The sequence below is a fragment of the Elgaria multicarinata genome, chromosome 3, assembly GCF_023053635.1.
Source record: "Elgaria multicarinata webbii isolate HBS135686 ecotype San Diego chromosome 3, rElgMul1.1.pri, whole genome shotgun sequence".
NCBI lineage: Eukaryota > Metazoa > Chordata > Lepidosauria > Squamata > Anguidae > Elgaria > Elgaria multicarinata.
This window is the reverse complement of record NC_086173.1, coordinates 141735766-141760235: the sequence shown is the minus strand read 5'-3', so window position 1 is coordinate 141760235 and position 24470 is coordinate 141735766. Positions and strand designations below refer to the sequence as shown.

Below are 24470 nucleotides of genomic sequence, written 5' to 3'. Positions count from 1 at the left end.
ATCCATGTGTTTTAATTTCCCCCCATGAAAAATACCCCATTTTCACAGAACCCTCAACCCTGGGATGTTTACCAAGTCCCCTCCCTGCTGGCATTCAATTGCCAAATGAAATCAGTTTATGCTTTTGGCATTATTAATGCATTATTCTCTTTCAGTGATATAGCTGAAAAACGGCTTTCACCAATAAAGTTGGATGTATAAACTGTGCATACTAGGTGATGCTCTATTATTTACGATTTAACTCTAAGCATCCTATTTTAGTAACTTTCAACTTCTTCTCCAACTCTAGAATTGGCTGGGATCTACTAATACTTGGGCAACCCTCACCAGAATGAATGTGGGCTAAATACCAGTTTGTTCCCAACAATTTTTTTAAAAATGTGCTTTTGAGTAGCAGAAGTCGAACAGAGAAACTTGTACAGTAATTCATCCACACAGTAAGAACACACACACACACACACACACAGAGATTCATTAGTTATCTGAACTTCAGGAGGCCCCTAGGCTGGAATGCAAACTGTTCTGTAATATTTTGGTTGTCTTGAAGGAGTTGTAGAATACACCAATTAATCAGAGCTGACTTTTTAATTTCCTATGACATATTGTAATAAATAAGATTATTATAGGGAGTCTAATCCATCTGGTGTGCAGAGGTCATGTTTTAATCAGGATTTATATATATCAGAAATTAAACTGGGAGCATAGGAAATGCCTAAAAGTAACAAAAAAAGGTTTGATTAGACCTTTACAGCTATTAATAATGCCTTTTTTCCTGTTCCAATGTCTTAATTATGTAATTATGCTGAAGCAAACCCCAACAAGACATATTTTGTTTGTTTACACTTCTAGCCTGCCCTACTGCTAAAGTTCAGAGCTTTATGTGATTATGCCAATATTTAGTTAAAACCAGATTAGCAACCTGATTCTCTGCTGAGATAATCTGACCCCTTCTTCAGGCATTAAGAACAAACCCCAATGGCATCAGTGGGGATGCTGAGTGAATTCCCCAAAGATACCTTAGCAGTCTCATCTAAAGAGTGCAAAAGGGTTTCACTGGGCTGGGAAACGATGGCGAAGGAAGTGCAGCCCTTGGCCTGGGATCCAAATAGCTGCCAAGGACACTGTGACGCTCCAGTGCTGATGATTTCTTGTACCAAAAAGGATAGGGACACTTCTGAGATGTGCTGATGGCAAGTAGGACAAAGCTGGATACTTATTCCAGTTCTGTAGCAGAGAATGCTGCCCCAATTGCTGTGGCACAGAGTTCTCCTTGTGTTTATTAGAAGCTGAAGTGGCAACATTGGATTGGACTGTTGTCCAGTAGGTAAAACATCCCAGGGAGTGTGGTTAGCCCACATGAACTCCTCACATGTTCTTTAAACACATTGGAAGGTTTGTTAAATCCTGCCAAATATACATCATAAATCTAGCCACTAAAGCTAACCAAAATTCAGAAGTATTTCCATTATTTCCTATAGATGTTCAGACCTTGGGTTGTCTCCAAACACTTTCATAAAATCTAGCAAATATTATAAATTTATTTATAATATTTATATGCCACCTTTCCACAAGAATTACAAAGGCAGCATACAAGCATATTCAGGGATCAACTAACATACACAACTAGCCTAATCTTGGTTATCAAAAGTTAGTCCCCCCAAAAAAGTTCTGTACTTCTCAAGATAAAGTCCTGTACTTCTCATGTTTTGGTGAGTATCAAGGATGACAAGCAATCATCAAGAAAAGAGGACAAGAGGCTGTCGGGCATCAGCTAGTTTGGGAGTGCTCCTTGACCATATGCTGTCCCTGGATCTTCTGACGGCAACTGTGAAAAGGAAAGTGCTTGCACACTAACACTTGGTGCACCAGCTGCAACCCATCCTGAATCAGTCTGACTTGGCAACAGTTATCTATGCCTTGGTTACATCACTCTTAAACTATTCCAGTGTGCTCCTTGTGGAGCTATCCCTGAAGTGTCCAGAAGCTTCAATTGGTGCAAAGTGCAACAACTAGGCTGCTAACTGGTGCACAATATTGGGATCATATTACACCTGTCCTGAGAGACCTGCTCTGGTTGCCAATTGCTTTCTGGCAGCAATTCAAGTTGTCTTAAGCTTTAAAGCCCTAAACAGCTTAGGACCTGGTTATCTAAGGGACCGCCTTGATCACTATAGACCTGCCTGAGAACTAAGATCCACAGGAGAGGCTCTTTTGAGGGCACTATTACCCGCAGAGGCCAGTTTGTCAGGCATGCGTGAAAGGGCTTTCTCCTGTGTTGCCCCCAAACTCCCTCAAAACTTACAGTTGGTCTTTAGAAAGGGTGCAAAGACACAACTTTTCAGTTTAGCCTTTTATAATGTGTTGCATTTCATGTTTTAATGTGTTTACTGTTTTTAATGTTCTTGCTTTCATTCTTGCAGGGTTTTACTGTTTTAAATTGTTACATGGCTTTTTAGAAGGAAAGAGGCTATATAAACATTAATAATAAATAAATAAGTCTCACTCCTCTCCCCAAGAGAATCTCTATCTGTACAGTGTACAAGCTCAAACAGAAATGCTGTGGGAAGGGTAGTACTGATTTGCCTGGAGTGAAGCTTCTTGCATGTAGCTGGATATTGGCCTATTTCTCCACCAGCACAACAATACAGAAGGAATCCTCATTGCCTAGAGTGGGAAGAAGAACTGGATTGCTCAAACATCAGAATGGCCTTTTTTGGTGTGTGTGTGTGTGTGTGTGTGTGTGTGTGTGTGTGTGTGTGAGAGAGAGAGAGAGAGAGAGAGAGAGAGAGAGAGAGAGAGAAATAAATAAATGGTTTGATTTATTTGATTTGTCATAGTTAACCCACGAGCTGTTTTGTGTGTGTGTTCTTCTTCCTATTTATTGTTGTTTTTGTTGCATTTCTTCCTTTTAGTTAGATACCTGAACTATTTGAGGGAAGGTGAGCTATAAATATTATAAACAAGTGTCAGCTAGCCAACATTAACACAAAAGGGAGTGGGAAGAAAGAGAAGGGTCCTTCAGTAAAGACAATGCCTCCCATCTCTTGGGGAGTCCAACAGCAGGGTTTAAATTTCATAAAAAGAGGGGTGGGGGGAAGTAACAAAACGAAGGACGAGATGGAAAATGAATATAATTAAATAAATCTGAGATCACAATACATATGCTCACAGGCAACAAAATGATTGATGGCATTCACATAAAAGGCTTGTCCAGTGATACAGGAGCTGTTAACGCACCATCAAATGCTCTGATAAATATATCCTTTATTGCTACATTACAATGGAGATGACACATCAAGCGAAAGCCATGAAGTTCCAGTCCCTCTATATTTAAACATAAAGAAGGAATTTAACCCACGTCTGGTAGAATACTGCAGAAATCTCTTGAAGATGAGGGTGGGGAAATTGATATTAAACATTAACTTCACTAGTTCTGTACTTAACATCTCCTTCTCAATGATAATAATTCAACATTAAGCTCTCTGCTTCTACAAACAAGATTCTAAGAATGCTCAAGGAAAGGCTGGTACCTGTATTACTTTTTCTTTAAGCAATATAGATATACCATGCATATAAGCTGGAACTAGAGATCCTTGATCTTTACAGAACTATAACAAGGTCTTATTCTTCCTCAAAGTCTCTTGCAAGGAGTACAATACACCACTTTATGGGAATATTTTAAAACAATTTAGACCCACTCTGCATTTTAGCCAAAAAATCAATGTTTTATAAGAATGGCTGCAGTCCTTCTTTTAAGTCTTCCAGGGCATCACTAGCAACTTACTTTCCCACTGGACACAACAGATGGGATTACCATCTGGTCCTTCTTTAATACAGAGAGCCCAAGAGATAATGGCCAGCTAGGAGGAAATTGTACTCATTCCCCAGACAGAATGAAAGCATCTTTGGTTCCAGAGATCCTGGTACGCACAAAACTAAGGAGACATTTTGAATTAAAGGCAGATCAACAGTTTGGAAAAGAGCCCAGAAAGAAGGTCTTTCTGAAGCAAGACCAATAATGGTATTATATGTTTAGAAAAATATGCATATTCTCTAGTCATTATCAAACTAACAGTTTAAAAATTAAACAAGTTATCATGGAGTGAAAGCACACTCCAAGTACAGAATGGGAATGTGCAACATACAAAGTTAAATTATGCAAGAGATTATATTAAATTATATACAATGATGTTCCAATATTTCATTGAAAAACTGCTCGTAAAGTCAAGTTAAATGACTGCACTAGGCCACTCATTTTCAAACTTACTTTCTTCAGAACTTCCTTTCCCAGCACTTCTCTCCCTATATATCAGAAGATCATCTGAGTGGCCACAATCCCATTATGCAATACAAAATTCCCTATCTTCCAGTGCAAAATCTACTCGATCCAACAGAATCAGAATATTTTTATTTCCACCTGGTTTGCAAATATTTTTACTCGTTTGGACAGTACACAATTGTACAGGGACCTGAGCTTCTAATACAGGAACCCTGGGGAAAGCAGATCACAAGGAACTTCAATGCACTACAACCACAAAAACAGAAAATCAAGCCACCTACACTTGAAGCTAGGCTAGTGGAAAGAGACAAATTTCTCCAGTTCGGTATTTTAGGAGATTTGCTTGCATCCGGTAAGAGGTGTTTGTTTTTTTAAAAAACAACAACAACCCTATTTTTCTTTATGGAATTCTAGCAACAGAAGTGGGACCTGCAACAAAACTTCGTAATGTATCATTAATCAACTCCTTTCAGGAGAGCTCCTACTCAAGGTTCAGTGTTGTCCCTTCCCTCAAGTCAGGGCATTCTACATTGCATGGCTACTGAGCATACTCAGCCTTCATTGGGCTGGTGGTGGGATGCCCCATTAAATATTTTCAAAAGATTATTTTTGGTTTTACTTGTATGAATTTCAGGATTCGCTGAAGCATGCTGACATTCCCTTTAGATTTGTAGTTTTTAGGCTACAATTCTAGCAGCACTCACCATTAGAACTATAATCAGATTATCATAGCTTGCTGTAATTACCATAATGACAACTACAGGCCCTGAGAAGCAGAAATATTTGATTGCAAGACCTTCTGAAAAGACTAAATCTTTTAACACTTTGGGAGCTTTCCATTTAGCAAAGAATGAAATTAATATTTCCCTGCCAAAAAAGAGAGGACTGTAGTGATGCACAGAAATTTGCAATTCTTCCAACTCTACCTTTTGCTGAGGTGGAGTGTGAATGCAGGACCGTAGCCTAAGCAGTACTGAACCAGGTTCAGAACTGCAACCTAATGCTTGAGTCAAATGTGCTAAAATCTTCACAGTCACATAAGCATGGTAGCACATTTCAACACATGACATGAATCACTGCCAGAATGCTGAAGGGTCCCTGCCCCCACATACTATGTCTACAGTTGTATGGTGGGTTTTAGCACCTATAAATCAGACTTTAGGTTTCCACTGACACTATCACTTGACAATGGCATTCTTTCAATAAATACAAAATCATTTCTGTATGGGCAAGTGCTGATGCCAGAATTAAAGGGAGTTGTGTTAAAGTTTTATAAACTGTGTATATCCATGGGGTGGGGGGAATTGTGTAAGCTAAATGAAAGCTAAATGTTCTAGCAGAAATGACCCTGAGTTTCTCTGGCAGCAGCTGGGAAACATTTTTTAAAAAAACATTTATACCCTGCCTTTCCTCCAGAGAGGCTAAAATCATATGTTAACACTTTAAAACAATCCTTCCAATATAACAATATTTAAAATATTAAAACATGAGTGGCCTAGGTCCACATCTAACTAATCTCTGGCACTGTGTTTTCTAGGTAAACTGAGGAATAGCCATAATGAAATGCAGGTTGCTTACCTGTAACTGTAGCTCTTCCAGTGGTCATCTGTACATTCACACATTATAGGCCTGTGAGGAGCTTTGTTTGGGAATCTTCCGAAGCTGAGGAGAGTTTTGGTGGGAACCCTCCCCAACAGAGCCCATAATGTGTGATGCCCAGAGACCATGAAGAACAAAACTGATCTTTTAAACTGAAGAATAATTTCCTCCAAGCCAAAAAAAACACAGATTTTTCTCAATCTTTCAAAATGATAAAATTAACTATTAAAGCTACAATCCTATACCCACTTAAGTGGTAGTAATTCACAATGAACTCAATGGGTCTTACTTCTGAATAGACACATGTTGCATTGCACTCTTAGGCTCAGTTCAGACAACACATTAATCAACAGAGGTTTTAGAACTCCATGGTGGGAGTTGTAACACCACCATTGAGAAACATGTTGTCTGGCAGAAAAACTCCATGCAACGATGGAGTATTTTTGGAAAACACTCCACGCAGAATATCCACACTGTGAAGAGGAGAGTTCCTGCACAACCATTGTGTTGTGTGGCAGCTTCCGTGGAATTCTCTGTTATATTGAGTTGACTTTTCCCACTAGGTACATAGTTCCCTGGAAAGAGCAGCGAAAGGAGGAAGTGCCGCTCTAGGAGAGCCACCAGGTTTGGTGTTTTTTTTTTGCAGCAATGGCTGATGGGATACCAACGAGAGGACCGGGGAGGAGAGAGGGCAGAGGTACTGTCAATCAAACATCGTGATAGATTTTGCTCAACTCCAGAGTAGCCCACAGTCACACAACGGTGGCGTAGAACATGTTATGTGGGGAGTACCCCCTAAAAACTCAACCGCTGAGTGGAGTTTTCACACTGTGTTGACTAACATGTTATCCAAACTGAGCCTTGGAGTCTTGTGACCATAAGGAACTGATCACCTGTGCTATTATTTTCAAATTACACAATATAATAAAGTTATAGACAGTTTGTTCATATATTTTTACCACTAAAAACAAACTTATATTGCATTACACAGAATTTGTTTTCCAATCCTCAGGGAAATACACTGCAAAGGAGTATGAGAAATAGTGATCAAATTAGCTTAATTACTCCATGTCAACTTGATTAGTCGCTGTTCTTTAATGCAAAAGCTGCTGCTTGCAATTAATAGCAGTTGGTACTAGTTCAATTGATTCACTGTCTACAGTGCATGAAACATGATAGTAAGTTCAGCATTATCTTACAGCAATTCAGTGGAGAAATCTTTTCCCAATGGTACATAGATCTGAAGTACTAGAAATTGCTGGATCAGTCCAACTAGAAAGAAACAAAAGAAATAGATTAACTGTGCATGCCACATATGAAAAGAGGGAGGAAAAACAGCAAAAGAAAATGGTTGTTGTTGTTTTTTAACAATACATTGCCAAACACCCAATTGGTGGCTCAGGTGGAATTCCTACAACAAGAAGAAAGAATCTAATTACTTTATTTACACTTTCTCATTATGCTGACAGAGCACACACACACACACACAGAACATCCTACAAGGGCATATAAAAATCAATCTAAAGATTCACAGACACGTTCCTGAAAAAGTGTATGCGTGGTAATTAATCTCAGAGGTGACAAATTTAAACTTTATTTGAAACACTTAAGCAATTCATCACACAACAGAATCCAGATTAGGACAGCTGTGGGCAACTGAGGGTTTGATCTAATCTGAATGTCTAAAACAGAAGTGGCAGCTTAGATGGGAAAGTAGACAGAAAAAATTCTTATAAAATGAAAACCTATGCTAGTCAGAAAACCCAAAATGTTTTTGAGGAGTGATGCCCAAAGAAAATCTTAAAAGGATGGTCCCTCAGAGTGCTTGACCAAGAAGGAACATGCACTGCTACCCTCCTATTATGGTGAATTGAAAGAACAGCAGACTGGCCATTATCAAAATCCAGCCTTCCAATTTTCTAACACCAAGTGATTGTGACCTTTGATGTAACTGACTCGCCAGCCCTATATAACAGCTTGGGTTACTCTGTGCTTGTGCTCTCTATTTTCAAGCAATGAAACGCTTATTTCACTGCTACTCCTAAAATACCCTATTATGAGCTTTAACCTCCCCAACCCCATTCTGCTTACCACCACTGTCTTCCAACATTTGCCTAATCCTTGGGTCCCATGCTCCGCCAACTGTCACACCTGATACTGTTGTTTATATGGAGCCACATGACTAGTAGTCATTGGCAGCCATATTTTTCATGAATACATTTAATGCCACTTTAAAACTTTCCAAGTTGGTGGCCATCACTACATCATGGGGTAGTGAATTCCATAGTTTAATAATATCCTGTATGAAGAAATCCTTCCTTTTATCTGCTCTGAAAGTTCCTTTATTCAGCTTCAAGGGATGACCCCTGGGCTTTATGATTATGAGAGATGGAGAAAACTCTCTCCCTATCCATTTTAACCACCCCGTGCATAATTTTATACACTTCGATTATAACATCCTGTACTCATCTTTTTTCTAAGCTAAACAGCCACAAGTCTTGTAGCCTTTCCCCATAGGGAAGTTGACCCAGCCTCTTGATAATTTTAGTTGCCCTTTCCTGCACTGTTTCCAACTCTACAATAGTCTTTTTGAGATGCAGTGACCAGAACTGTACGCAGTACTCTAAATGTGTTTGCACCATAGATTTGTATAAAGGCAGTATGATTTTGGAACTTTTGTTTTCAGTTCCTTTATGCCTAACATGGAATTTGCCTTTTTCACAGCAGCTGCACAATGGGTTGATATTTCCATCAAACTATCTCCCACAGCCCAAGATCTTTTTGTTGGTCAGTCACCACCAACTCAGACCTCATTTGTGTATATGTGAAGTCAGAAGTTTTTGCAGCACTCTGTATCACTTTATACTTGCTTACACTGAAATTCATTTGCCATTTTAATGCCCATCCCTCAGTTTGGAGTTCTTTTTGTTTTAACCGCCTTAAATAATTTGGTGTCATCAGCAAACATGGCCACCTCCCGGCTTAACCGAACTCAAGATAGTCTATGAAGAAGTTAAAAATCACTGTGCGCAATACAGATCTCATGGGACCATGCTGTTTAAATTTCTCCACTGTGAAAGCTGTCCATTTATTCCTACTCTTTGTTTTCTGTTCTGGGTATAACCTTGTTTTATAACCCAAATTATGCTATGAATTAGCAATTCTTGACTGACCTTGTGCTTGCCATGGCCAATACAGATTTTCACATGGATTGCATAAAATATCCTCCCCAAAGCATGCCATCCTGAACACAATGTTCAGTGTGTGTTAGGATATCTAGAAGAAGCAGTGGCTAGGCAAAAGATCTTTCAGACATACTTGTCAGCCTCAAGATTTTGTGGAGTAGGATCCTAGACTCTGTAAATTTTACCATGTCCTTAACTTGCTGACTATTCATAGCTCAGAAAATGGTAGCTGTTACCTCAACTATTGCTCCCCCATGTAAGATATGTCTAGTAATAGACATTTTTCATATGTTGGTATCCTGCACAGCCTAAGGAGGTGAATGACCATACATACTGTCTAAAATTCAAGTATGGGACTAGTAAATGGAGAGATAGGTCAATCAATGGCCTTTAATCATGATAGCTAAATGGAACCTCTGAATACCAGTTGTTAGGGGACAAACAATAGGATGTGTTGCCTTCACATACTGCTTGTAATCTTTCCAGAAGATCTGTATGGTCATAGCTGAAAACTAGGGATGCCAGAGGAATCCATCTGGGGGGTGAAGCTCACTCAGATTCAGTCAGTTTGCCCCCCCCCCCAAACGTCAGCTCACTTTCTCGCGAACTGGCATGACTCGATCTGCATCGAGTCAGGCCAGCTTGCAGATTTCCATTTTTTAAATTGTGTTTGTGTAAAGCAATTTGTATAAATTATGGTTGAAATTTGCACAAATTGCTATTTGGACCCCCCCACACACCAAAGATTTCAGAAACAACCCCCCAGGTTGGCTCACAAATGCAAGCCAAATCGGGAGTGGCATGCGAATATGCTGGGCCCAAAAAGGGTCGGATTTGCTGCAACGGACATCCCTACTGAAAACAGAAAACTGGACTAGATGGACCTCTGGCCGCATTCAACAGGCCCCCTTCTTACATTTTTAAGAAAACTGCTACATTCTTTTTGTGTTCCTTGTGGGGGTGTGTGTGTCAAAGAACTGTAGGGATCTGGCTTATGGTTCAGCATGGAACTTTAGTTTATACTCATTCACAGACCTAAAAATGCAAAGTATGACATATTATGTTAAAGTTTGGGAATGGCTAAAACAATCCCAGGAAGAATTCCCATCTTAATAACAAAGTCAAGTTGGTTATTTGTATGTTTACTCAGAGGTATGTCCAACTGAGTTCAATTGGACCTACTTCCGGGTATCCTTAAGAGCCTTAGAGACAAGGCAGTAAGGGCCACAACTCAGTGGCAGAGGACATGCCTTGCATGCAAAACATCCCAGATTCAATCTGTGGCATCTTTGAACAGAAAGAGGAAAAATGCCTGAAAATCTAGAGCCACTGTTGGCCAGACAGTACTGAACTAGACGGACTAATGGTCTGACTCTGTCTAAGGTAGCTTCCTACATATGTTATATTTGCGCTCTTCTTAATTTACACCAAAAATCCTCTTTCAGGAGCACAGAAAACAGTAACAGGCCCATGAGAATGTTTAACATAACCATGAGCAATTCCTCCAACATTTGTCTGCTGTTAACCCTTTTAAGAAAATATGTTTTAAAGCTTATTTTAAAATGATTTGGTTTTAAATATGCAGTAATTAGCCTAAAGGATGGAACTCTAAATAATTACAACATGGTAAGAGACAGAGTGCTTCTTAAATTCATTGCAAATCAAGGGAAATGGTAATTCAAATTTAAGCTCTTTCTAACACAGAAATTGCAATGCAACCTTAGTAATTAAGAGTTCTTAAATCAAAACCAAGCATTTTGTTGTAACACTGCCAATAAACAATTCAAAGTTCCATTTCTCATAAAAGATGCATTAAATATTTAGAGATTTGAAAATTTTATAGAAGAAATTTAAAATTAATTGAATCTATAACCATTAATGCAGTGGCATACTTTAAAATGTCTCATTTCTCATATTGCCAATGTTTGGATAGTTAATTTGTAATTATAAAATACTGCCCAAGAAATACTGGAATGTCAACTAAATCACGATTGAAAAATATAAATCCAAAAGATATTCAGTTTAATTTGCAATAGTACATTTTATAGCACCACCACCACCACAACAAAGGGAGGGGAGGAAGCAGACAGAATTTAACTTCCTCAACCTGATGCCAAATTTAACTTCCTCAACCTGATGCCAAATTCCCTTTGACCATGCTGTTTACAGAGGTGAACCAATACATGCTCCAGGACAGCCTTCCTCAACTTGGTGCTCCCCAGATGTGATGGACTACAACTCCCATAATCACCAAGCAGGCGGGGGGGGGCTATAGTTCATCACATCTGGAAGGCACCAATTTGGGACAGGCTGGCCTAAGATATCCCATAGGCTTCTCATTAAAATCCTGAGAATTTCGTTTGAATGGTTTTTCTATATAAAGCTCAAATCCAGAAACATGAATTTAAAATGTTATAGGGCAAGATCTGACCAGACCAGCTCCAGTGGTCAGGTATACAACAGGTTTATGGACAGTTTATGCAAATCAAGTTAATTACATCAAAATGAAATATGCATGTGGTAAATTCACCTAACCAGCTCAAAATACCTTTTATCAGTGCTAAAAAGGTTTATCCTTTTCCTGTTCAGATAAAAATATTATACCAATTTAATATATGAAGGCATGTGTTAACACCATGGCCAAAGGAAGTAAAAGCTACCTTTGAATTCTGCTTCTAAACAAACAAACCAGGCTATATAGACTGAGCAATGTGTAGTAGCTAAAGGCAGAGTGATAATGTTGTTGTGGCAGAAAAATAAGTTCTCTTTTGCCTGAGAAAATGGCAGGAGCATTTGGCTGCATTATCTCTAATTATAATTCCTCTATTTCCAAAACATAATCATTTCTAAATCAAAATAAATGGCTAATTTTCTAGATCTTTGCAAAACACAAATACACAATATGAGCAGACACGAGTTTTGGAAATTGTAAACACATGCAGCAAAACATTTTTAAAAAGAACCTTCTAAATACAGGAAAAATGACTTTATTTATTGAAGACTATTTCCATATGAAGTCATGCTGTAACTCATTGCTACAATCCAATTTGTTATTGTGGCTACCCAAAAAATATTTAGTGGCACAATATTATGCAGTGACACGACTAGCTTATGGGATCATACTACTTCTATCTCAATTCCGAGAATTCCCATCCTACCTTCTAATCATTTCAGACAAACAAATATACTATTAATGCTACATATTTGCCTTGTTTTAGCCCACATTTTCTCAGTGCTTAGTGTGTAAGACATCAGATTCAAGTATGCTTGGAAGCTATGCTACCCTCACATTGCCTCCCAATCTTCAATATGGGATGTGGGGGTGATGAATGTAAGGACAAAGGAAAGTCAATTTGTTCTTACTCACACACTGGCCTTAGCTAGACCTACCACATAGTCCGTGACGGAGGAGGGAAGATCTCGCGTTGTGATTAATGTGAGATCCCTCCTCCATTTACACGTGAGGCACGACAACGTCAGGAGGAAAGGCGTCGCGCCTGCCATTTTTTTTTAAAGAGGAAGGAGCGCAGGAACGCTCATGAGCTTAAGGTAAGGTTTTTGTACCTTACTCCCCCCACCCTACCCCAATGGCTGCAGCGCTCCTGAGGAGTGTTGCGCCCCGTGCGCAGCTCCCGGCTCTGCGCAAGGAATCGCGTGGAGCTGGGTTAAACTGCGGCAATGAGCCACACTTTCCGCGGTCGAGACTGCGGAAAAAGTGGGCCCAAAGGGGAGGGTGAGATCCCAGGGCAAGGGAGGGATCATCTTCCCTGATCCCGGGATCCTCTGTGAGTCATGTGGACGCACAGGGATGATCCCGGGGTTCACCCCATGATTTCGCCCGATCTAGCTCAGGCCACTGTTTTCTAGGTAAATACACAATGCCACCTATGGCATGATAGACTTGCAAAGTAGGGTCTGACACCAGTGTCAGAAACAAACTACAGAGCCTGACTGCTGAAACCAGTATGAAGATCTTCAAGTGTCAGATTTAGGATTGTCAGAGGAAACTAAACCGTGCCTGGGTCCAGCTCCAGCTCAGAGCCCCCTCCCTCCTGCTACCAACTGTCTCTGGAGAGGCCACCAGTGAGGGAGGAAGCAGCAGCCAGGCCCCTCTCCACCGTGCCTGGGTCCAGCTCCAGCTCAGAGCCCCCTCCCTCCTGCTACCAACTGTCTCTGGAGAGGCCACCAGTGAGGGAGGAAGCAGCAGCCAGGCCCCTCTCCACCGTGCCTGGGTCCAGCTCCAGCTCAGAGCCCCCTCCCTCCTGCTACCAACTGTCTCTGGAGAGGCCACCAGTGAGGGAGGAAGCAGCAGCCAGGCCCCTCTCCACCGTGCCTGGGTCCAGCTCCAGCTCAGAGCCCCCTCCCTCCTGCTACCAACTGTCTCTGGAGAGGCCATCAGTGAGGGAGGAAGCAGCAGCCAGGCCCCTCTCCACCGTGCCTGGGTCCAGCTCCAGCTGAGAGCCCCCTCCCTCCTGCTACCAACTGTCTCTGCAGAGGCCACCGGTGAGGGAGGAAGCAGCAGCCAGGCCCCTCTCCACCGTGCCTGGGTCCAGCTCCAGCTGAGAGCCCCCTCCCTCCTGCTACCAACTGTCTCTGCAGAGGCCACCGGTGAGGGAGGAAGCAGCAGCCAGGCACCTCTCCACCGTGCCTGGGTCCAGCTCCAGCTGAGAGCCCCCTCCCTCCTGCTACCAACTGTCTCTGCAGAGGCCACCAGTGAGGGAGGAAGCAGCAGCCAGGCACCTCTCCACCGTGCCTGGGTCCAGCTCCAGCTCAGAGCCCCCTCCCTCCTGCTACCAACTGTCTCTGGAGAGGCCACCAGTGAGGGAGGAAGCAGCAGCCAGGCACCTCTCCACCGTGCCTGGGTCCAGCTCCAGCTCAGAGCCCCCTCCCTCCTGCTCCCAACTGTCTCTGGAGAGGCCACCAGTGAGGGAGGAAGCAGCAGCCAGGCACCCCTCCACCATGCCTGGGCCCAGCTCCAGCTGAGAGCCCCCTCCCTCCTGCTGTCAACTGCAACTGCTGAACTTTCCAACTAAGACTGTAGTGCCTGAGTTTGCTTTCCTTTTCCCCCTCCTCCTCCTCCTCCTCCCTCCCAATCCCCTTTCCTTTTGGGTCATGTCTTTTAGATTGTAAGCCTGTGGGCAGGGACTGTCAAGAAATACTTTTGTAAGCCGCCGTGAGGGCCTTTTTTGGCTGAATGGCGGCATAAAAATGCTTAAATAAATAAATAAATAAATAAAATAAACTGGTTTGGGGGTGGAGCTCAGTGAGTTTTCGCCAGCTTGGCCCTCCAGACGGCAGCTCGCGGATCCCTGAACTGGCTCAACCAAGTCAAGCAAGCTCATGGTTTTGCACTTTTCTTTTTTTATAAAAAATTGTGGAAATCCCAATTTGCCCCAAATCACAGCTGGGAAAACTTATGGAAATCAGGATTTGTGCAAAATCGCAGATGTAAATACCTGTGCAAAAAATACAGGCCTAAATGGTCCTTTATGCCTGCAATTTTATGCAATTTTTGCTATTTATGACTGCGATATTGAATGAATCCAAATTTCCCTAAATATTCCCAGCTGTGATTTTGTGCAAATCATGGCTTGTGGATAGAAAAAGAAAGAAAGTGAGCTGGCACCACATGCCTGCGAACCGCCTGCCAGCTCACCCCATATGCATAGCGGGGGGGTGCAACCAGCAGGAGTTTGGCAAGCAGAGCGCAAACAGAGTACGGGGGAGTTCTCCCATCCCTAGGACTGCAGAGATCTAAGATAAAATCCCCAGACTGCTTTGAAACTCAGTAGGTGTCCTCGGAACAGCCACTATCTCTCAGCCTAACTTTCCTCACAGGATAGCAGTACTAGTGACAAGGGAGGGGTTTCATTAAGAAAACAGCCAAAGAGGAAAAGTTTAAATCCCCACTGCTACAATCTTGATCCAGATTTGGGGGGGGGGGTGTGGAGTAGGAGCTGAAATGGACTAATCTCAACAAGACACTGTCTGGAGATCGCCTTTGTCAGTTTCACTTGGACAACAATGCAAATGTTTCAAGATTAAAGATTTACTGCTGAATCTTCATCTGACTCTTCTTCAGACCTTGCTTTGACATTAGTCATTTTTATATCCTGTGGAAGTCCCCTCTTTGCAGGTCATGTACTTTCACTAGGACTATAACAAGGCATCCACATTGGAAGTGGTGGTTTACGCTCATCATCAGTGATGCCATGGGTGATATCAAGAGGTGTCCAGATATTCAAAACAGGAATTATCCTGACAGCATGCTAAACTGCAATGGCTTATTGAGGAAAGGAAACACTGCATTTCCCTACAGTGGGAAGCTGTGATCTCCCTGAAAGACAAGCATTTTCCTTGAGGAAAGGCACCCAGGTTCCACATAATAAACAAACTGTGTATCTGTCGAGCTATCAAATGATCACTGAGGAGGGACCTCAGTGAAGTCTTTTCACACAAATAAAGTTATGATCTAAGTGATAAAATGTTGTGAGAACAGTGACTTATATACAACAGCTTTCCTCTATAGGGCTCAAGAGAATGCCATCATAACCTTCATAGCCTTACTTATAAAAAGAAGGAAATGTATATTTCTCCCTAAAAATGCGATTTATGAGAATTCATCAAGCTTCACAACACTAAAAACACAAGATTACAGCTCTTTTTACAGAATGTACAGAAAGAGATTAAAGACCCTCATCAATGCATACACTGGTGTTATTTGTCATCTTTAGTGGGCCTATGTGATTTGCCAAAGTTCACATATGGCCTATTGCTGTTAAACTTGGCAACAGGGAAGGAAAACATTTGGTTTCTTAGATAAGGAAGACTTTGTAAAGGGCAACATTTCCTTCAACAGGAAGGGGCTTTTCATTCTCATAGTTTCATGGCAAATGTATGCCTGATGGATTTTTTTATTTTTTTATCCCACCTTCTATTTTATCCTCACAACAACCCTGTGAGGTAGTTTTTGCTGGAAGGCATCCAGTTTGCTCTACAACAAGTAAGGATTTACCACATCTGAAGTATACGCAATATTCTCCACACTATAACAGCTCAGAACAGCAGTAGGTGAAGGAAAGAGAGGATTAAAATATGACAGCAAATGTAACTCTGACTAAGTAGCTCTTGCTGAAAATGAAATACAGATTCCTCCCCACCCCCAACACTGGAGGATCCTAGCTTAAGATAAAACCAGCCAAACTTTATATTTGTAGCATACAATTAATTTAACTAATGCTAATGCATTTTATTATATAAATGCTGCCTACAATATGCTTCTATACTTACGAGTTTGCCTCGTTTCCTTGGGAAGTTGCATCTTGTTGGTTTGGCTACTTCCTTCCAGAACAAAGACAAAGCCTTTCACTTCCTTATCGAACTCCTAGCAAAGCAACAAAGAACATATCATCCTTAAGATGCACAATGCAATTGAACAAATACGTGAATTTACTTCAAATAAAGGACTTTTATCAGACATCAAACCTATGATAGGCAAAAGATGGCAGAATTAGTTGGCAACACTCAGTGCTTGCCTCATTAAAGATGATGGCATAGGCGTTTGCTTTAGATCTGGGGTTAATATCATGGTTTAATGTTTAATTTTGTGAGCCACCTTGTAGGCTCACAAGGTGGGATATAAAAATAAGGTGGGAATATAAGCTGAAAGTATGATACAAAGATAACCACATGAAATGGCCCTCCTTTCTCCATCTTAAAAGAGAATGTGCATTGTCTCCACCGTTCAGCATTGTACAACTCAGAAAATACACATCTGATCCACATATAAAGGAATTATACTAAAATTATTGTAATGATTATGTCAAGACATCATCTCCTATTTCATCAAGACTTATCTTACTTATTTTGTTATTCTCCCTGCTCTTCTGCCTTTAACAGTAACCTGACATGCAGAAGATAAGCAGGGCGCGACCTTTCCTCGTCACTGTTTCGATGCCATGAAAAGCCAGTCCTATTTACAGGATTATTCCAAGGACTGCTGATATAATGTATGTGAAATGCTATGAGTTAGGGAAAGCATTAATATTTAATATTTATACATCAATAACATACATATTTAATACTTATAAATAATACTTATAAACAGTAACCCGTCCTATTAAAAAGATGGCTCAGAACATTTGAATAAACCACAGGTCCAATAAAAGGACATTAGCAAATATAGGAGAGAAAGGGAGACAAACAGAATTACAATGTGCTCTATGTGGGGCTGCCCTTAAGACTGCCCTGTAAGCTGGAGCTAGTGCAGAACGCCGCAGCTCAACTGTTGCCAGGAGCTGCCTCTTTTCAGAATATAACTCCTTTGCTGAGGAAATTGCACTGGCTACTATTGGCTCCTGGGCCAGGTTTAAGGTTTTGGTACTAGTGTACAAAGCCCTAAACAACTTGGGACCAGGATACCTGAGAGAGCAGATTCTCCCTTACCATCCTACCTGATCACTAAGGTCGTTGAGGGTATGCTCCTGGTGGTTCCACATGGACCTATGGCCCAATTGGAATCCACCAGGAGAAGAGCCTTTAGTGTAGTAGCCCCTTCTCTGCGGAACTCTCTGCCCCTGGAGGTCAGGCAGGTGCCAACACTAGACTACTTCCGGCGCCTACTGAAAACAACTCTGTTTCGAGAAGGCTTCCTTAACTGACTAGCCACTGTTTCTCTGGTTCCTTTGGTTTTAAATTGAACAATTTGAATTTGCTTTTTCAATCTTTTTTCTTTTAATGTTTATGCTTATGTTCACTGCTCTGGAATCTGTGTTAGATAATTGAGTGGTATATAAATACTGTAAATAATAATAACAACAAGAACAAGTAGAGGTAACTTTAGCCACATATTTGAATCAGCAATAGCCCCTCTTTCCCAATTGGGATCAAGTCTGTAGCTCTGGGGGCTTTAACCCTTCCGCCCTGTATTGTTTTCACACTGAAAATCCCCCATCCACCCCAATCTACTGTTTTGGGGCAAACAGCAGCTGTGGGGAGGGAGAATCAGCTTAAAAGCGGCACAGGGGAAAAAGTTTAAAAACTCGCTTCCACATTGCTGCATTTAAAAAGAGAAGAGGCAAATCTCAATCATGGGATTGAAAGATCTAGTTTAATTCTAAAGAGGTGAGCAATTGAACCTACCTTCTAGTTTATGCACTTTACTTAAAGCCCTGCCACAACCAAAAGCTTTTAAAAAAGGGCTTTTCTCTAGAAATGAGCAAAAAAAGTAATTATTGTTATGTATGTGACTATATGTAACTATTTAATGCAATATATATTTAGCTTTTTAGGAAACAAAATGGAGATAAATTTGTTGAGAGATAATTTCTACCCACCTAAGACATTTTCAGATTCAAAGACCGGGGAGGGGGGAATATGTGAGATGTCTTATTTTTGTCGCTGGGGGTGACTTGGGGAGCAATCTAGAAGTAAAGACCCTGCTTCGACCTATAAAGCTGAGACACCTGTTCATAAAAAAGTCACTTCCTGATGGAAATCATGCCAAACATTTGAGAGACAGAGAAAAATGGGCAGACACAGCAGAACCAAGAAACAAAGATCATTGCTTTGTCTAGAAATTAGCAAAGCAAATTAACCAAGAGAAAAAGTGTCATGTATAAAATGAACCAAAACTACCAGATGAAGCTGGTATTTTCCCATTTAGAAAGTAGCAAGAATAATGACCATAGTCTGGAATGCAACATGGAAATACTGGCTTTAACATAAGCTGTCACTACCATTAAAAATATATATTTATAAATCCACCATACAGTAGCATACACAATTAAGAATCCACTGGCCCTGGTAAACAGAAAAGCTAAGCTATTCTAAACTTCCTTCTATTAGAATTTTTTAGATGTAAAACTATAGCTGTAACTAATCTCATTTGTAAGTAGGCATGAAGTGCTAACTCCTGTGGTCATTTATTCTGCCGTGGTAAAAGAAGTGAAAGTGACAACTTTTCCACAGTCAGGTCAAAGCTCTTATTACTTTCTAATTTTAAGCTTCATGTACATTTTATATGGTTTATATTCCAAGGTCTAATCATTCCTCTGTAACACATACTTTCCCAATTACCGATGGACTGCCAAAAACCTTCCATTTTGTTCCTGGATTCTTGCCTTGAGCACTGAAGATTTCAACAAATGGGCCACCCTGCAATAAAACAAAAAAGGATCTACCCAACTCTGTTACATTTGCAACTGTGCTTATTTTCACCTATAATACTTGAATCACAAGTGTATTCATTTGAAACTCACACATCAATAGGCATTATAAGCTTGGCTCATCTGGATGCTCAGGTGGCAACAATGACTAGAAGTGCTTTTTCCTAGTCACTGCTAGCTGCATTCTTTCCTAAAGTAGATGAACCTGTTGTGATGAAGAGGGAATTTCATCAGGTGCTGCATGCATACAAACGACACCTACTGAAATTCCCTTTTCTATACAGCTCTTAAAGATACAAGAGCCCTGTCTTCCTTTCCATATGGTCACCCTAGCCTTGCCTACCACCACCACCACCACTCAAGCATCAAGAAGCAATTATAAAAAAATAATCATAATGGCAACCAAGGATCACTTCTACTTCTGAACTTACCTGCAATTCAAGGTGCAAGAGAGATTTTGATGTGTTTTAGGGCACACTCTCAGTTCACACAGGGTGATAGATATGAACAACAGGCCTGACCCAATGTAAATGTGCTTTAAAGTAGGCCCCAGAATTCTCTGCAATATGCAGTGCTTCCTTGACAGACATCTCAATGCAGAAAGGATTTCCTTAAAAACCTGAAATTCATGGCCCTACACAGTTCTTCTATGATTCCTTGAGTGTGGCAGTATGCCTGAAATTCCCCAACATATAATAAATAAATTCAGTGCCTTTAACCACACCACAGAGGTAGTACCCAACAGGAGCCATGCTTGCATGGCCAGCCCCACTGGCCCCAATCTGTGCATGACCAGCCCAAGTCCATGCACAGCCACGATATAGCATTGGTTTTTGCAAGGGGCATGACATGTTTTGCTCATGTTGGGGCTTGCCCCTAGAAGTGCTATACCGCAGCCGTGCATGGGACCACATGGAGTGTGGGGCTGGCTGCGTATGGACCAAGGCCTGGAGGGGCTGGCCGTGCACACATAGCCCCTATTGATACTAACCAAGACACAACCTGTAGTCTGTAGGCAACACTTTACCCACAAACATTTCCCTGTGGCTTATAGCCCGGGATTCAATCTGACATGTCTCAGTAGAAAGAATAGTTATTCCTTTATATATTGCCCTACACATAGAGACTCCAAGTTCAGTTGATTAATCAGAAACCAGCTGGAGCAAGAAATACTTACGCATCTAATACACAGTTCAGATACATAATGAATCAAACCGGGAGTAGGCAACGTGGCCCCATGGGCACCAGTATGCCATTGGCCACCTTTCTTGGAGCCCTACCCCTCCTACTTTTTATTATATTTTTAGTAACAAAAATTCTTACTGGCAGCTAGGATCTCTTCAAAGCAAACTGAGAGCCTCTAGCTGCTCACATCTTCTTTTCCCATGAGTGTTTCTGGGCCATACATGAGGCCCATACACATTTTTAGAAAATTAAGATTCCAGGTGGTTTCAGGCCAAAGTGTTTATCTGCAACACACCCAGATGATGCCTAGGACAATTTCTCAAATTCCCAAATGTGACCACGGGCCCAAAAAAGTTGCCTACCGTTGAATTAAAATCGAAGAATATAGTATTTATGAAATAGTTAACTTCTTGATAATAGGAACTACTCATGTATGGAATGCAATGTCAAACCCAGAGTTCCACAAAGGCAGCCATTAATTACTTCCTAATGACTGCCTGCTCAATATGAGCATTAAGTGAATACCTCCTCCTCCAAGTCTTCTGAGCCTGTTAGGGGACTCTGGAGAAGAAAGAGTTGGGAAAGGCCAGAAATAATGACTGGGTATCGAGGCCAACCAAAATGTGTGGAGTCCTGGTGAATTCTTCAAAGGAGACTTACAATGTTAGATAACAGAAATGAAAATTGTTTGTTTTTAAACTTAAAAAAATCACTGACATATAGAATATTTGAAAATCAAAGTACAATTATTCAACTACCCTCTTATACACTAACAATTCCAGTATTTCTCTTTTTTTTCAAATTAATAGAAGATAAATAAGTTAACAGGAGTTAGAAACATTTCTACTTTACCTGATATTCATTTTTGAACATCCTGGCAGATATTTCTGTTGGAAAAATGATTTCAACACATCAGTGAGAAATATGGAGCTTCTAAAAGTCACTGGGGGGAAATTACCATAAAATGAAATTCCACAAAAAGCTTAACTAAAAATCAAGCATGCACATATTTTGAGTATTGATTAGCACTAGCACTATTCCATAATGTCAGAGGTAAAAGACGTATATTTTACTCTGGGCTTTTTTCATTCTGGCTGTGCTTGCTAGCAAGTTCAGCTCCCTCTGTTTCCAGAAAAAGACCCCAATATTAAACATCAATCCATTCTGATAGTCATTCAAACATATAATGAACTAAAGACCAATTTAGAAAATATTCTGATTGAATACATAGAAGCATAAAAGTCAATTCCAAATGGCATCAAGAGAAATAATGTGACTACTGAGAGTACCAAATTATGTTGCTGAAACCACTTTAAATCAGCTTAAAATAGGTTCTATAAAAGTGTCATGAGAATTTGAGCAGGGTGTTTGCCCAGGGCCCCTGCCTTGATTTTGATATGCACTCCACTGTCCACTGCCTAGTACCCCATCCCAAGGGGGAAAAATACCTTGAGATCTAAAATGGGGTAGGTGGCAGCTCCTTCAAATGTGGGAGAGGCATGCCAGGCCTCCAGCTCTCTTCCTCCCCCTGTGATTCTTTTTAAAGTGAAGATAACACAGGCTGCATCTTTTTCTACTAACATAATGGGACTGAATTCCATGATCCTTGGGAGAAGTAGCCAGCATGGTTTCCCACAATTCAACGTCCATATTCCTTGATGGGAAAAGATGCAGTATCATTATACCGGTAGCTCCTTCCTCACTTTACAAACTGAGGAATTTTGGCCATTGCTTGTTACCTCGTTTTGATTCCAAATATAGTTTCTCTCTCTCTCTTAAGGATAGGACAGCAGGCAGCATAAAGAATCAGACCCTTCGAGAATTTGAATGGCCTGATCGAACGGGCCCATTTCAATTTGTGGCCAGTAGAAGGATGTTTATGCATTCCTAGTTATATAAAGCTGCATCAAATCAATCTATAACTGATGGCAATGTTTCTTGTACATTTCACAATATCTTCTCTGTTGTTGTCATTCACAAGCAACTTAAGCTCGAACATTGATACCTGAGTCAAAAAAGTGCCTTGGAAGTTGGTGCACTGTTCATATGAAAGGCTACAGTTCGGTCCTGATTCATAAATGCATGTTCATCCCTTGCAAACTGTGATTTGAAGTGATGGCTTGCCTTTGAGAATATGCCACTACAGATCAAATTCCACAGAAAGGATCATCTCACATTTACCTCAAACACAAAGTTTGTCAATGAAATCAGTTAAGATATCTAGGTATTAGTTGTCAAATGTCTAAGTTATGAAGTGTACAGAAATCAAGTGAATGACTTATCAACTGCATGGCCAGTAACGTTCAAGTAATATTTTTTTCATAAACCTTTATCTCTACCAAACTTTTTGTTTATTTTAAAATCTATTTCATGAACAATTTTTTTTAATGAAACTGCTGCACCTTAGAACTTCACAAGAGGCTTATTTTTAGTTAGTGCATTAAGAACGTCCATATTATATTTGGAAGATAAACAGCTTCAAAAAGCAAAATCTCTCAAAGAATTCACTGTGTGATCATTATACTGCATAGTTTTATATTGCTGATTTAATGTCTATTATTAGGCATTTGAAATATACCCCACCACATCTGCTGCCGAAGGTAGATATTAGTTTGTTTGTTTTTTAAAAAAGAAGTTTAAGTACATTTATTAAAGAAGCAAATGCATTATCTAGTAATTACTTTAAATTGCAAAACTAAATTGACAGTATGAATTAGCCACTGTATGCTTAAACAATACCGTAGAATTTCTTTGTTCTACAAATAAAATAGTCTGGCAGAACATTAAATTTAAATTAAGGCATTCTTGTTTTCATTAGTGAAGCAAAACAAACATATCTCACAGACAACACCATTTTTTATGATCACATTCAACCACCTTGAGTGCACTTGTGCCTTTCAGATACCCAGACTTTCCACTAGTCCATACAGCTTCAAGACCAGTGAAGACTGGCAATATGCACAACTGTCTTCCCACATGGAACGCAAGAGTGTCCTTGGTGGAACGTACCTACTTCCCCCCACCCCCCAGAATATGTTCCATGTTCAATGTTATTGAACAATGCTACAACTTGGTCAAAATAAACTTCCATAACAATCCAGCACGAAGGATTCTTTCACAAGTATTGACAGAAACACTGCTAGTCTGGGATGCATTGCTTGTGAATGTTAAAATTTTAGTCAGTATGGATTTTATTTTATTTTACAGAGGAACTAAAAAAATATTTAAGCAGCACTTGAAGTAACGAGGTAAGACTTGCTACAGCAGCAAATAAATGCTTACAATAGAGTGTGCTAATTGCTCTCATTGGGCTTATGTGGATATTAAATTGGTGTTGCAATATTAGGCTGCCAATCAAGAACAATGGTCTAAAGTCTTTCCTAAAGAGTAACAGCCCTTCCCAACTCATCCTGGTTGCCAGACTGCTATACGTTTGGAATGGCAGTCTGTGGCCACCAAGCATCACTTATGGAAACAAGGATATGAGAGCAGTCTTCCCCTGGCAACTCCACCAAAGAGCCACAAACAAATGACTACCATTAAGTATTTGTGGACAGAAAGACTAGTAAAAATATTTTTGTGTTAGTAACTTTTGTTAACTTTAATTTGCAAGGCTGCTGTGATGCTCAAGTTCTAATAATATGCAGGGGTGCATCTTCCAGCTGCTTTTCATGATAAAAGGCATCCTTCATTTGTTTTCATATAAAGCTATCCCACCTTTCTGAATTAATTTTACAGAATCCTTTAGTTCAGGTTTCTCATGGCTGATTCAGAAGCCTGTTCTACCTATCTCCTTCACATGGCAATCTAAACATGGCAATCTAAACCATTTATTAGATCACAATTATGCTTAAGAAATCTGCAATGTATTAAAAACCAACAGGACATATTTATTAATGGAGAGACAAGCATTATTTTGTTCTTCTGCAGTTATGTATGAAGACTATCATTTTTACTTTGCTTTGGTATTCAAACACTGATAGCCAATAAAGAACATTAATACACTCTACTAGGACTACATATTACGTTAACTGGTATTTTGAGGAAATAGATGGC

The 24470-nt window shown here is 40.4% G+C and overlaps 1 protein-coding gene across 1 annotated transcript in view; it reads right to left on the bottom strand.

The window, feature by feature from the left end:
- The window catches only part of CFAP20DC (CFAP20 domain containing), a 184364-nt gene extending 163066 nt beyond the window's left edge, over positions 1-21298 (bottom strand). Inside the window, exons 1-4 of the mRNA XM_063122092.1 lie at positions 21267-21298; positions 19129-19218; positions 16354-16447; positions 7078-7150 (exon numbers count right to left, since the gene is read on the bottom strand). Coding sequence (XP_062978162.1) covers positions 7078-7150; positions 16354-16447; positions 19129-19218; positions 21267-21287 — 278 coding nt within the window. The 5' untranslated portion in view covers positions 21288-21298. The remainder of the gene's footprint in view (positions 1-7077; positions 7151-16353; positions 16448-19128; positions 19219-21266) is intronic.
- Positions 21299-24470: the final 3172 nt, after the last annotated feature.